The 15,309-nt window shown below is 39.8% G+C and overlaps 1 protein-coding gene across 9 annotated transcripts in view; it reads right to left on the reverse strand.

The window, feature by feature from the left end:
- The window catches only part of FIP1L1 (factor interacting with PAPOLA and CPSF1), an 81,275-nt gene that overhangs the window by 19,569 nt on the left and 46,397 nt on the right, over positions 1–15,309 (reverse strand). For all 9 annotated transcript variants that reach the window (XM_045018152.1, XM_045018151.1, XM_045018150.1 and 6 more), the window contains 3 exons: positions 11,540–11,566; positions 10,942–10,996; positions 7,533–7,579 (listed from right to left, as the gene is read on the reverse strand). In XM_045018152.1, coding sequence (XP_044874087.1) covers positions 7,533–7,579; positions 10,942–10,996; positions 11,540–11,566 — 129 coding nt within the window. The remainder of the gene's footprint in view (positions 1–7,532; positions 7,580–10,941; positions 10,997–11,539; positions 11,567–15,309) is intronic.

Below are 15,309 nucleotides of genomic sequence, written 5' to 3' on the forward strand. Positions count from 1 at the left end.
GACTTCTAGCAAAGCCTAAGAAGGCTAGACAACATTCCTGACATTCTAAGATAAAACACCAGCAGGAAAACAAAATAAAAAATAAAAAGCCCTTTATAGCATTCATTTATAAAAGAGAACTAGCAAGCATTTTTTAAACCTTATGAAGCAAAAAAAACCCCAGACAAGTCAATTTTTTGCTCTTTGAAGGTCACCTTTAAACATCTTCCTTTATAATCTACTTCATAAAATTCAGTCTAAAAAATCTAGTATGTTCAAGCAACATTAATGAAGTTGATTATAGTAGGCCAACTTCTGCCATGCATTCAAAAACAGTCTTAAGGAGTAAAAATAGATATTTAGTTGATAATTTAAGACAGAATCACCCTTCAAATCAGAAAAGTCAAAGCAGCAGGAATCATGGCAAGAGAAGTCTGTTGATTTGCAGAGTATGAAAAAAGTGCTTATTTGAGCGTAGAAAACAGCAAGGCTCCTATTTTGTCAAATGTATACCATATAAAATAATAGCATTTATATAGCCCTAATATATGCTTAATTGGTTTAAACTACTATGTAATCAAAAAGAAAATAAGTAGTTAATTGATATAATCAATATCATATTTATGTTCCATAAAACATTTTACAAACTATATGTTTATAAATGATTGAAAATATGTAGGGATATACTGAAAATATATTATTTTTCTCAAACGGGTGATATTTTTATATTTAACATACCGCTCATGTTAAAAAATGTCATATTTTCAAAAGTATCTTTACAATATGTTTCTCTCCTTGTGGGTCACTGTACATGCCTGGCAACATTAAGACCTTTTCTCTATCGTGAGTAACTGAGTGCATTAATATTTTTGCCTAAATTAATGCTGAAGGCATCTGTATTCAGATGAGTTTTTTGTTTTCTCTAGGCTTTTCTTTTTCTTCCTTTCTTTCTTTCTCTTTCCTCAACAGATGGTTCTGTCTGGTTTCCTTCAATTCTGTCCCTCTGCCCTTTGGGAAAGTAACTAGAGTTCAGCATTACTGACCGTTCCAGTCATCCAATGTTCCTCCAACAGCATCCTCAAAGATTGTCTCTTGGGATTTTTTCTTCTGCCGGATGATACCAGATGAGCACCCTTACTCAGATGAATGAGACAACTAGTCCAGACCTTCGCCCTAAGATTGAGTGATGCATACCACACCAAACTCTGGCTGGATCTGATGGTAGAATCTTTATTGGAAATCTTTTCTGCATTGTGCAGCCTCTCAAGATCACCAGTCCTTCCTTGGCTCTATCCAAAGAACTTTTAACCTGAGCCTTTGGAAATTATTTTGACAAGGCCCACTTGCAAAGTCTTGATTAGAAAGGGGTTGTTTTGTATCAGATTACAGCACCAAATGAGGATTAGCAACTCACTACTCGTGCCTTTGGAGACCTTTTTAGGAGAAAGTCGCCCAGAGTCATGATGACAGAGCTTCTTACACAAGCTTACTGAATCAGTGTTTTAGTTCTAGACTCTTTCTGAGATCCTCTATTGGTCCTGAGGTATTAGGGTGCCTTTTACCAATATTGGGAATGCACAGATGCCACTTTGAACTACTAAAGCGATTCTTTTATATCTGTTAGACTCTGATATCACTAATTATAGGTGGGTTTTTTGTTTGGTTTTGGTCTTGCTACTGATTGCAGAGACAGGCTAGTATGAGTAGCCAACCTGCCTTTCAATCAGATTTCAAAGAGTGATGTTGAGCAATCACTCTTCTGAGAGCTCTTTTGTGTAGGGTTCCACAAAATTTGTTATCCCTTCTCTAGTGGGCTCATAGACAGTTGAACAGAAAATAGCAAGACATTTGGGCTGAAATCATCAGTATGCAGGTAACACAGCCGGATGCTTTTTTTCAAAAAACAGATGGTCCAGTGTCTACTTTTCCAGAAATTAGAATATGAATAGAAATGAGCAGTCTGAGGCTCAATCCAGACAAAACTGAGAAGATACTTAGTCCTAGCAGGCTAAGGAACTGATGGGTTTGGCAAAGCTGGCACTTGGCTCCTGTTATTAAAGGGGCTCAACCACCTGTTTCAAAGCAGGCCCACAATTTTGGGAATCCAAAAATACTCCTATTACTCTTGTTTTCTGAGGCAGCATCTGTAGACAAAAGTGATATTTCTCCCATCTGAGTCTGCTAAGATGTTTACAACCACTTCTCCACAGCTGTGTACTGTGGCAGTCAATTCTGAGTTGTGATCCACATATCAGATTATTTCAATACCCTTTTGGGAAGCTAGGGCCAACGCAGAATATAACAGCATCCTACTTTATGTCACCCACAGGGAACATTTTGTTCTCTAAAAATTGTAAACTTCCAAATTGCATCTGAGTACAAATGCAAGATATAGTCTATAAAGCGCCGCATGGTTTTGGTCCACATTAATCGCTCCTTATACACTGCTGCAACAATTGAGATAAGGTGGGAACCTCTTGCTAACAGTCCCTACACATGAACAGCTGCAGGTAGGTAACAGGAGGTCTATGTGGCAGAAACTCACTCTCCACATTTGCCTGACAAAGTCCAAATCTACTGACCTTCAAAGAATGACTGAAAGACATCTATTACCAAGGAAGTTTGTTATGAAATATGTACTGTATCCAAGACAAATCTATTCACTAAAAAAGCAGCTTATTTTTTCAATACTGTAGATATCCCCCATGAAAATTCATGGCACATTTTATACATTTAGTAAATAAAAATTTTATGTACACTAAAAACCAGGAACTAAACCTAGAAGAATTAAAATGTACATGAGGAAACTGACTTAATAAATTATAAATGAATTCTTAAACTTGAGTGCCTTTAGTAAATGGGATCAAGAACTAAGCCCCTCATTTTCTCTCAAGTTACAGCAATTCTGACAGACAGAAATACAGAGAAGCCATCCAATCAAAACTTGTATTGTATTTTGATAATGGTAAAATATTTTGCTTTTTAGGAATGAAGTTGTGAGGCTGGAAAAACCATGTACTGGATTTGCATGTTTTAAGGAGACAATACATTCCTACTCTCTGAAATAAAAAGTGATGCTCAAAAGTTAGGGTTTCAAACTTGCTACTGGCATCTGAGCCAGCTATGTGTTGGGGGGGGCGGGGGAAGAGGAGAGAAAGCACCACATGTTCCTTTCTAATTAACTTTTCCAACTGACTTAATGAGCAACAGCCATAGGTTTCAGGAGGGAGCCATTTCCAGCTTGTTTTCGCTGGAGAGAGATTCACCACAACGGATCATGTTAGAGAGAATAAGAGAAGAGAATGGGAAAAAAATCCAGATACAGTAACTCCTCACTTAACGTAGTTATGTTCCTGAAAAAATGGGACTTTAAGCGAAATGATGTTAAGCGAATCCAATTTCCCCATAAGAATTAATGTAAATGAGGGGGTTAGGTTCCCGGGGAAATTTTTTTCACCAGACAAAAGACTATACACACACACACACACTATAAATTTGAAACAATTTAAAACTGGTACACAGTGATGATGATTGTGAAGCTTGATTGAGGTAGAAGAGTTAGAGGGTGGGATATTTCCCTTACTGCTAAATGATGAACTAGCAATTGGCTGAGCCCTCAAGGGTTAACTCTCTCACTCTGCAAGGCAGCAGGAATGGAGGGAGATATGCGCATTTCCCTTAAGTACACTGCCTTGTTAATTAGATCAGCTTGCTCAGAGGGCAGCTGCTGCAAGCTCCCTCCCTCCTGAACCCTGCTCTATGGAAGATGGGGTAAGTGGGGTGCAGGAGCAGGAGGAAGGTGGACACCCTGACATTAGCCCCCCTCTTCCTTCTCTCCTCCCCACCCCCGGCACAGCAAGCAGGAGTCTCAGGGAGCAGCTCCAAGGCAGAGGGCAGGAGCAGCACATGGCAGTGGGGGGAGGGACACAGCTGAATTGCAGGCAGCTGCTGCACAGGGAACTTAGGGGAGTGGCGAGCTGATAGGGGGGCTGCCGGTCCACCTTGGTTCCAAGCCTGCACCAGCTAGCTGCAAGGGGCTCTCTTCCTGCAAACAGTAGACAAAACAGGCAGCTGCCAAACGATGTTAGAAGGGCACATTACACAACTTTAAATGAGCATGTTCCCTAATTGATCAGCAACGTAACAAGTTAACCAGGACGACTAAGTGAGGAGTTACTGTACTATGTTATTTAATGTAGAAAAGACAGTTAAAAAAAATAAATACTTGCATACATGCATTAATCAGATCGCATCTGTCTTCTACTACAGGAGTCAATTTGACCAACATCTGTGATCAGTTACCTGAAAAATAAAATTCTGGTATGCCCATTCACAACTAAATGTCCCTTCAATTTTCCATTTTTTTTTCCTCACTTGCTGCTTGGCCCTCACATCCACATATATGCACTGCTGCTGATTTTACTTTGCCCAGGAGACAGGAAAATATTCATTGCAAGGATGACATTAATATCAACCCTAAAGGCCAATCACAGCCTTCTAAAGTAGAAAATGCTGAGCTGGTTCTGCCACTATCTAGCAGCAATAAAGGTGGCTGGAAATAGTTTAGCCCTTGTAACCAAAACATTCCCCAATGTGAAATAAAGACTTCAACTGAGAGTACACCTCCAGCTAAGAGCAAAAGAGCAAACTATAGTGGGTGGATGGGTTTTTTTTCTTTATAAGCAGTGTAGTTAGTAACATCTATAATTAATTTTCAGCACTTTCCATGGTAAGACCCTTTTCCATTTGCTTATAACTTTGCAAAACTTTAATATTTGGGTGCAAATTTTCCAGGCTGGGTGTCTGCCTTAGTCTGAATTTTTTGGGGTAAATTTCCAGAAGCATGGTTCATCTATTTCTGAGAACAAAGTTAAAGACAAATAGGTTGTTTTGCCCATATTCAAAAATTCCTCCTACTGTTTCACTAAGACATTCCAGGCTCTAGGAAGCATTAAGAAGATGCTTTGGAGAAAGGACTTAAAGTTAAGTTAGGGAGATTGCCCTGAGGTCAGGGATATATCTTTTGCCATTCCTATGAAAATCCACCCTAATTTGACCTAGTTATGAGCCTTTAAAAATGGTCAGTAGAGATTTGTTAGGAGTTTGGCAGGTAAATTTTTTGAAGACGCTGTCTGTACTAAGCACACTCTGTCCCAGGGCTGCAGGGTCTGAGCAGCACTTTCTCTGAAATTGCTGCTTCCAGCACCCAGGGGGCCCTGCGGCACAGCAATTGAGAGCAGGGAGAATGGGGGAGAAAAAGAAGAGACAGTCATGGAAAAGACAGAATGGGAATGTGGGGACTGGAATGAGAAGTAGAGAACAGAGATGGTGACCAGCAAAATGTGCACCTTATCTCACTCTAGTGGCTGGCCCACAGAGCACGACAACCTACTACAGCTATCATTTACTCTTAGCTCAAGTGGCAGATGCTGTGCATCTCAAGTTTCTAATCCTGAAGATAAATTATTTGGATATTAATATGATTACACAGGATGGAACTGTTGGTTTTTCAGTCTGCTTTTTAAAAAAGCTAGGAAATTTAAAAAAACTACAAAAATACATTGAAAAATGTTTGCAAACTCAAGCACTTAGAAGTTAGGAATGACAGAGTTAAGGTCATTCATGTAACATTAATAATATATGGAGCTATACCTATCTCATAGAACTGGAAGGGACCCTGAAAGGTCATCAAGTCCAGCCCCCTGCCTTCATCAAGTACTGATTTTGCCCCAGATCCCTAAGTGGCCCCCTCAAGGATTGAACTCACAATGCTGGGTTTAGCAGACCAATGCTCAAACCACTGAGCTAGCCCTCCCAAAGGATTGAGCCCTGCCCTGAAGAATTTGCAGTCATAGAATATCAGGGTTGGAAGGGACCTCAGGAGATCATCAAGTCCAACCCCCTGCTCAAAGCAGGACCAATCCCCAGACAGATTTTTACCCCAGTTCCGTAAATGGCCCCCTCAAGGTTTGAACTCACAACCCTGGGTTTAGCAGGCCAATGCGCAAACCACTGAGCTATCCCCAAGATTTACATTAATCATAAAATTAATTACATTGTATTTAATTTAAATTTAAAAGACATTTAGTTTTGTTTTTTAAATAAACCTACTTAAATTTACATTTCAAATTGACAACCTATGTTGAGGAGGCCTAACCTTATAATAACAACTTCAATAAGCTATTAAATGATTTACATTAAATACAAAAAAATAATATTAAGCTGTACATGTTTGTTGCCAAGTTTTAAAGAAAGGCAAACCACTAACTGGTGGACGTCACTGCTAAGCACCTAGAACCAGAGTCTGCCGAAGTACTAGACAAGCTTTTGACAACAGTTGCCTCCCTTTTGCAGGTGCAGGAAAAAAACCTGTCATTTCAGTTTACTCAACTAACACAGTTAAATTACTCTTCAAAGTTATTAAACTAATTGGGAGTTTAAAAAGGAGAGCTTGTTTTCCTCTTCCAATCTATGAATAAAAACTAAGTGTGAGAGGTTGAGATCTACTAGTTCTAAAGCCTTGATGGACATGGTGATGCAGAAACAATCAGCTTAATTAACTAACTACAGACAATACTTCCTTTCTTTAATAAATCAGTTAGCTTTAAAAGCAAAATGTGTTTTGATATATTTAATCATTTTTTCTTATGTTTCCAGCACTTACAGTAGTTTCATTTAATAAAAAAGAAGGTGCTGTTGTGCATTTTTAATTGAATTTGAATTACCATCCAAACAGAACTTGACACAAATCACAAGTAAAAAATTAATCCTTATCTAGTAAATAAGAAATGCATTATTCACAATTTTCTAACATGTAAAAATCAAGAATCTGAATAAATGTAAATTAAGTTATATAAACTGCTTAAGTAAACATGTAGAGGTATAGTGTATCCTCCTGGTTAGCAAAAAAAGAGTCTCAAACTTGGCATAAAGACTGTACTGAGTTTTTAAGTCAACATGTTTTAATGAGTACCAACAAATGAGAATCAATCTTTCTTTAGGAAAAGAACGTAAGTACAAATGCAAAACACAATTAAAACACTACTACTCAACTACTTGCCTTCCATTGCCATCTGCAACAAGTTTACAGCACGTGCAGGAAAAATACCTTAACAAAACAAGTTTGCATCTTTCCAACCACTGTTACAGATTTTGTTGGGTACAGTTTTGAAGGTACATGAAGAGAAAATGATGTCTGTCCATCTGCTAGTGATACACACTGAATTCTATTGGTGTTTGCATGGTTTTTAAAAAACAAAAAACAAACATATTCGCATTGAAGCAGAATGGAAGAATGCCCCCATCATAGAAATTTCAATTTAGAGGACAGAAAAATAAATGAATAGGTAAGCAGGTATTTACCAGTAGCTGCTAATATGAGGTGCTAGGTATTCAGTCATGATAATACTCATTTTGATCTTTTGCACCATCTTATTTTGGCTAGTGGATAGATTCTTGTTTACATTTAAACTGAAACAACATAGCTATAGCTATTTTAAAACAATTTTTAACAAAGCTTAAGTAAAATCCTCAAAACTGATAACCATACTCACACGGAAATGCACGAGCAGAGCGGCTGTCATAGCCAGAGGAATGTCCACTGTTGAAAGGTAAATATACAAGTCAGGTTCCTGCCCACACCTGCATGGATCCATATATTATAGTACCTGATTTTATTATTCACAATTCTTAGAAGTATGTAACTAAAAGAGTATACACCTCTACCCAGTTATAACGCCATCCAATATAACACGAATTCGGATATAACGCGGTAAAGCAGTGCTCGGGGGGCGGGGGGGACTGTGCGTTCCGGCGGATCAAATCAAGTTCGCTATAATGCGGTTTCACCTATAACACGGTACGATTTTTTGGCTCCCGAGGACAGCGTTATATTGAGGTAGAGGTATATTTTAAAGGGGATTATATTTAAATAATATGCCCTCCATCATAAGCTTCGTACTATAAAAAACAATTTAATTATCAACTGCACTGAACAAACACAGATGTCTAATATATAAATATTTTAATACTGATGTAGCAAGGATTCATATTCTCCCTTAACATTCCTAATTTTTTTAAACATTTGTTCCCAAAAAGGTCTGAATATGTTTTATATTATATATAAACTATTCTGTCTTGTCCTCACTGGATTTTCTATTTCAGTATGTTGCTTATATTCCAAAAAACAGTTACAAATATTGGCAGAGAAATCATACTCCATGCCCAATTGCTTGGCAACAAGCAAATTTGTGAATGAAAGCTTCCTGATATCCTTCCTGTTAAATAAGTAGGTATGGAAGTGAATCCAATTTTTTCAAACACATACGCATATAAAAACAGGTGGGCTTCAAATGGATTGTTCTATAAATATTCTTCTAAATCAACTTCATATTTTCTAGAACTACTTCTTTCAATGGTAGCCAACTTAAATAGGTAAAATATAGAGGTTGAAAAGGATGATGTGCACATAGGGCTTAAATTCAATTTTCTATAACCTTTGATAAGTTTTATCGCTTCCTAGATAGCTTGAATTAATCAACTATACCTTATTTAACACATTTACTTAAGTGCTACTTTTGTTCTTGAAGACAGCCTCACAGTATAAAAAAGCTTTTAGATCAGTATGGTTTTAAAAATAGAGTAATGAAAGCCTTATGCAATGTCTCAACATTTTAGGGTATTAGTCAGAGCTGGAAATGCAAGGTTTTAATATAAACTAGATAAAGAATTTTACAAAGATGTACTATACTGAGGAACCTATATAATTTATTCTCATAATAAATAAAAATAGGCATAAAAATACAATGACCCAAAGAAACAAAGTCAAGCTAGCATATACTTCAGACCTTTTCAGCAGTTCTCTGTATTGCTATGTCTTCTTTACTTGCAAAATCTTAAGAAAAGTACTTCATATATATTTTATTTCCTTCAGCAAATTTTAACATCCCGGTTGGTGGGAATGTAAATCTTTGGGTTGTGCATGACCTATGTTAAAAATAATTCTTTCAGCTGTTTCACTGAGAAGCTCCATACTGTGGAGCAGGGACTTAAAATCTGGCAAAGGGGCTGCTCTGATGTCAAAAATGGGCCTTTTACTGTCTCTGTGAAATTCCATCCAAATTTGGCCAAATTATAAGCCACTGAAAATCTCATTTTTCACATGCTCACTAGAAGTTTCTTAGAGGCTGACAGTGGATAATAGCCTACTGATATTACCAGTTACCCCACAAATTCAAATGGCAGAGGTCTGTCCTATGAATCTAAAGGTTCTGATAGTGCTGCTGACCTATATGAAGATTAATATGGTTCTATATGATAGAATTTCTGCAGGTTTTTTTTAATTAAAAAAAAAATAATTTAGGATACTACATACAAAAACAACTATATTACAAGAATGTTAAGGTTGGAAAGGCAAGCACTCAAAAGGTAGGAAATGCCAGAGTTGAGGTTGTCTGTGCACTTTAATTTGGCTCTGTTGAGCATATGCATTATGAAATCAATAGGAGTTAGGTGCCTATGCACTTTTGAGAATCCAACTAGGTTCATTCCTGCATCTTGCCTAGATAGATTTAAAAATCTGGCCCATAGTTTTTAATCACATGATTGAATATTATTTTTTCCACAGGACCCTTACTTATTCAGCATACAAGATGTTCAGGACCATCTTAACACTACAAGCACTTCAGCTGCAAAGCTGCAGCTAGGTGACTGTAGCACCATAGTGAAGATACTTCCTACAGCAATGGAAGGGGTTTTTACATCAGTATAGGTAATCCAACTCCCCGAGTGGTAGTAGTTAGGTCAACAGAAGAATTCTTCCAATAACCTAGCTGCATCTACACTGGGCGTTAGGTAGGCTTCACTATACAGTACAGGGTGGGTTGAATTTTTCATACCCCTGTGCACCTGGCTATGTTGACCTATCTTTTAAGTGTAGACCACGTCTGAATTAGTGTGTTTTGATTTAGGATATTGCAGGCAGGACCTGATTTGTTGCAAAGCAGGAAGGTATGTAGTAAATAAGGTTGGGGACTACAGGAAGAGAAAGGATGGTCTTGTGGTTTAGATATTTGAAATGCCTCCCTGGAGAAATGGATTCTATCCCTTCCTCTCCCAGAAAATTCTGATGTGATGCTGGGAAAGTAATTTAAACCAACTTTTCACAAGTGGCCACTGTATACATTTCATTATCTTGGGACCCAGCTTGAGACATTTTGGGCCTGATTTGCAGAAGTGATAAATACTCACAACTGCAACTGGAGTCGATGGGGCCTGAGCTTTGAATAACAAGCGCTAAAAAATGTTAAGTGTTTAAAAAAAATCAGGCCCTAGACATCTCAAGTTAGATTTCCAGTATTTGTGAACATGACAATTTGGCCTTAATATCTCTCTCAGATCCTCATCTACAACATGGGAATAATTTTATATTTTACCTTATGGGGATGTTGAGAAGCATTCTGATACTATGGCGATCAGTGTCAACAGTTGCAAAGACAACCTGATTTCCAACATTTTCTAGACTTTGCATGCTTGACTTTGCAACCTTAACTTTTTGTGTGTGTAATATATATGCTGTTCAAGAGAAACACGGGAAGATTAAATTAGGTAATCCATTGAATAATCTGAGACTCTCTGAATAATCAGCACCCTAACTAATGGGAGAGCTAATGGGAGAGCTGCTCTTAAATCTTGCATCAATATAATGGGATAGATCTACAGGATGACAGATAGCAAAATACTTCATGCACAAACAATGTTAGCTGGATTAAAGCCTTCTGAAATTTTAGACGACAAGAACTCCAGGGAAAAACCAAGATAGAAAATGATGACAAAAGCAGAATTTTTTTCTATATAAGGAACATATAAGTTATTATACTTACTATAAGAATTATTATTTTTTTTTTTAAAAAGCCCCATGTTGAAAGGGATGAAAATTCATAAATGATTTCAAACAAAATTTACCTTTCTATTGTTGGTATAAGAGAAGGTGGCGGACCTCCAGGTGGGGGAGGAAAACCTGAAATATTTAATTGGAAAACAAAAAATTGGGTTAGGTATACAATGGCATACTAATTTCAGAGAAGCAGAGCTGAAGCAAAGAATTACCGTCTACACAATACATAACTACTTAACGAAAAGCAGCGTCAGTCCTAAAGATGTACATATTTTCAGTGTCTTAATTTCATCTGCCATCAGTATTAAAACATTTACTTTAAGTATTTTCTATTGTGCTGTAACTCTTGAGAGGTTATCAAGAATGCTTTGCTCCAGAAACAAGTCTCTGAATAATTTTAATGAGCCTCTTCTCGGGGCGGGGGGGAATTAATGGGGAGTGTAGTCCTCAGGGAAGTGGCACGCTGGTCCCATAATCAGGAACATTAAAACTGTTCCATCTCTACCTTGCATAAAATCAACCAGGCCTATGTCTACACATATAGTTTTATGTTTATGAACTTTTATCTTGATATGAACAAGCAGATGTAGGCAACTCCTTGTTGCACATTCAAATTAAAGTTTCACATTTCTTAACAATGCTTTAGAAAATATGTAAATAAATTACCTGGTGGTGGCACAGTTATTGGTATACCTAAGAAATAAAAATATATGATGCATACTAAGTCAATTTTAGCAATAATTTGTGTTCATTATCAGCAGAGCTAATTAAAGTTATGTCATCAAAAGAAAGAACAAAAGTATCTATTTTCCCTGTCCTTAGAGTAAGAATCATGGCTGTCTCAGTGTTATCAGCTTGTCATTTTATCTCGAGTCTCATGATATTTGGGGTTTTATTTAAAACTTCAGCTCCTGAGAATTGTTTTCAATTAACACAACAACTCCAGTAAGTTTCAAGATTTCAAAGTTGCAAATAATACCTTGAAAATGTAACCCAAACACACCCAAAACATTCAAAAACTAGAAAGCAAACAAACACCCAAAGCTGTTTTGTTGTTGTTGCTGTGTTGTCGTTTTGTTAGTTTGGTTTTTAACGTGTCAAAAAAAAGGAACTTTTGGGAGCAATGCTGAATTACATAATTTAAACCCCCTTCAAACTCTAAACTAGTCTCAGGTACAATTGGGTTTAATAGAATATGTATCACAATACTTCACCAAGTACACGTACCTACTTTAGGCTCTGATCCAAAGCCCACCGAAGTCAATGAAAAGACTGACCAAACCAATTCGTGTTATATCGGGTCGCATTATATCGGGGTAGAGTTGTATTTATTTTTATATAAAATCACCAGCAAGTTTGTCCCTTCCTTCTCCTTTGTGTGGGCAAAACTCAATATAAAAACCTCACACAGCATTAACATTGAAGATGTAAAAGCACAAAAGCCATGAAAATCAAAAGCTAAAAACCAAAAGTAATATTAATGGGCCCCAATGTACTCTAAAAGGGCATTCACATTAATGGCACAAATGAGAATCTGAAATAGGTCACACGGGCAATGTGGCAGACTTAACAGCAACATAAGGGTCTGTAGTGAGGCGGCCTGGCTCCCGGCGGCCCCTGAGAGAGAGGAACCAGAGCAGCCACCCCAGTGGGCGGAGCTGCCGCCACCTGTTCCCGCCCCCCGGAAGTCAAGGGGCGGGACAGGAAGTATAAAAGCCCGGCCCCAGCGCTCAGTTAGAGCCCAGCAGCCGGAGAGGACAGACGCTCCTACTCGGGCTCCTGCCGGACCGAGCCTCCCTCAAGCCAGGTACCCGGACACAGACGGACCGAGCCTCCCTCGAACCAGGTATCCGGACGTGGACCGCCCGAGCCTCCCTCGAGCCAGGTACCCCGAGGTGGACTGGCCGAGCCTGCCCCGAGCCCGGTACCCCGAGGAGCGGCCCGAGCGGACCCTTGACCCGAGTCTGGAGGAGCGGCCCGACCTAGACAGCCCTCAGCACGCCGAGGAGCCCATGGTGTGGGACCCCGCTGCCGAGCCCCGCGATGAGCAGGTACCCATGGAGGGGGAGACGGGAAGTAGCCCGGGGGTAGCTGACCCCAGTCTGGCTATGACAGAGGAAGAGCCGATGTCGGTGTGTTTCGGTCAGGACCCCACCGACACAGCAGCAGACTGACTGCCGCTGGTAGGGCCCCGGGCTGGGACACAGTCGAGTGGGTGGGCCTGTGTCCCCCCTGCCACCCCACTTACGGGTGGCAGTCTCCCCTTCACACCAGCGTTCAGGCATAGAAGCCTGCACGCACCTGCTGTTGCTCAGCTCCTGCCCGAGGACCTGAGCCCCTTGAACTATTGGTTGCTGCCCCGCCCTGACCTAGGGCTTGGGCTTACAGACTATCATTGCTGCTCAGTCCCTGCTGTAAGGACCTGAGCCCTGAACTATCATTGCTGCTCAGCCCCTGCTGTAAGGACCTGAGCCCTGAACTATCATTGCTGCTCAGCCCCTGCTGTAAGGACCTGAGCCTAGAACTGCTGTGTGTTGCTGCCCCGCCCTGACTAAGGACCTGAGCTCCTGAACTTTGTTAGGGCTCAGCTCCTGCTGCACGGACCTGAGCCTGGACTCTTGTGTGTTGCCCCGCCCTGACTAAGGGCCTGGGCTTCCTGACTTGGTTATTACTGCTCAGCTCCTAAAGTAAGGACCTGAGCTCTGAGACTAGTGCTACTGCCCCGCCCCTGGGGCAAGGACCGGAGCCCTAAACCTAGCACTAAGTGTTTGGTGCCCCGCCCTGATTGAGGGCCGGGGCTTAGCGTATTGACTGTATGGGTGCTCAGCCTGCAGACAGGATCTGAGCCCCTGGACTCTTGTGTGCTGCCCCGCCCGGAGCTAGGGTTAGGGCTTATTGACTTGGTGTTTGCTCAGCTCCGGCTGCAAGAACCAGAGCTTAGAACTGGTTTGCTGCCCAGCCCTGACCGAGGGCTGGGGCATTGCAGTGACCGTGTGCCTTTTGTTTAGCCCCTGCCTGAGGGGCAGAACCCGAGACCTTCAGAACCCGAGGACTGATTTGGGGCCGTGTAGTGAGGCGGCCTGGCTCCTGGCGGCCCCTGAGAGGGCACGGCCCCCGTACCGGACTATTACAGGGTCATTATGGACAACAGTGCTTCCACTAGGAAAGGCAGCATCTGTGGAGCCCGACAAGACTCAATTCTTTCCCTCATGTTATTCAGAAAGAGTGGTTGGAAAGGTGCTTTCACCAGCTTTGTGAGGACTACTTTAATATGCACACTGAACAAAGCTCAGACCCAATCACAGGGTCCATTCTTAGACTTTCTCATGACTTACGCTAATACTATACATCTATAGGTAAGATACCTTCACCTTGCAAAGGTCAGTGTTAAGGTTTTGCTTTGGGAGAGATGGACAGAAACTAGATGTATATATTTGAGTGGTTCTATTCTAAGAATTGAAAGTGAATATATAGTGGAGCAGTGGAATCTGAGCATATTATGGCATAAAATGGAAGTATAACTGTATCAGCCACATTCTGCTGGCACTACAGCCTGTACTGTCTTACCAAATTTCCCAATGACTTATGCATGATAGCAGGGTGTTTAATATACAAGCTGAGATAGAGTACTGGATAAGACTTATATCAACTAGTGATGTGCTTGCTTTTTAATGCCTGAATTGACGTGTAATGGATTTCAACAATCTTAGAACTAAGGCAATTAAATTGTTTATGTTGTAAAATATAATTTCTTGGTTTTGAACTACAAACTTAAAAGCTAATTTTCCACCTGAAATGGGAAGCAGGAAATGGCAAGATCCAAAAACCTGGTGGTTTTGGAGATAGAGGTAACAGAACTTCTGAACTCAAGCAACTCCCTGACATCTGGACTAAAGGGATAACAGGACCCTGGTAATTCCAGGAATCCATTAATTCCAGAGATAAAAGCTGTCAAGATCTACTAGTTTCATTAGTAGATCTTCTAAACTGTGCTGTCTGTTCTACCTTCTGGCTGTGGCATTTTCTACATCCACCCTTATTAATAATCTAGGAAATCTGATAGAAAAAAAGCTAGCTAGCATTAATGTGATGGTTGAAAGATCAAGCACCAAAAGGGTCAGAAAATACTTCACATGAAGGGCAAGTGGGCAATATTAACTTAGTTAAGTTGAACACATGGAGTATTTTCTATTCCTCTTTTCTTGGAGAATTGTTAAAATGTTGCACATTATCAACATACACCATTAAATATACCAAAAATGGAAGATCTTAGAGATGTTACCCCAGCAATACTTTTAGAATTCCGACTTAAATGATTGATATTTCAAACTTAACACTGAATGAATGTTGGCTTTTTGCATGTAATTTACCATTACTGTACTAAAACAGTCTAATTTGTCAAGTTTCAGGATAAAATAAGTTTTTCTCCACTATAG

The sequence above is a fragment of the Mauremys mutica genome, chromosome 5 (assembly GCF_020497125.1).
Source record: "Mauremys mutica isolate MM-2020 ecotype Southern chromosome 5, ASM2049712v1, whole genome shotgun sequence".
In the NCBI taxonomy this organism is placed as follows: domain Eukaryota; kingdom Metazoa; phylum Chordata; order Testudines; family Geoemydidae; genus Mauremys; species Mauremys mutica.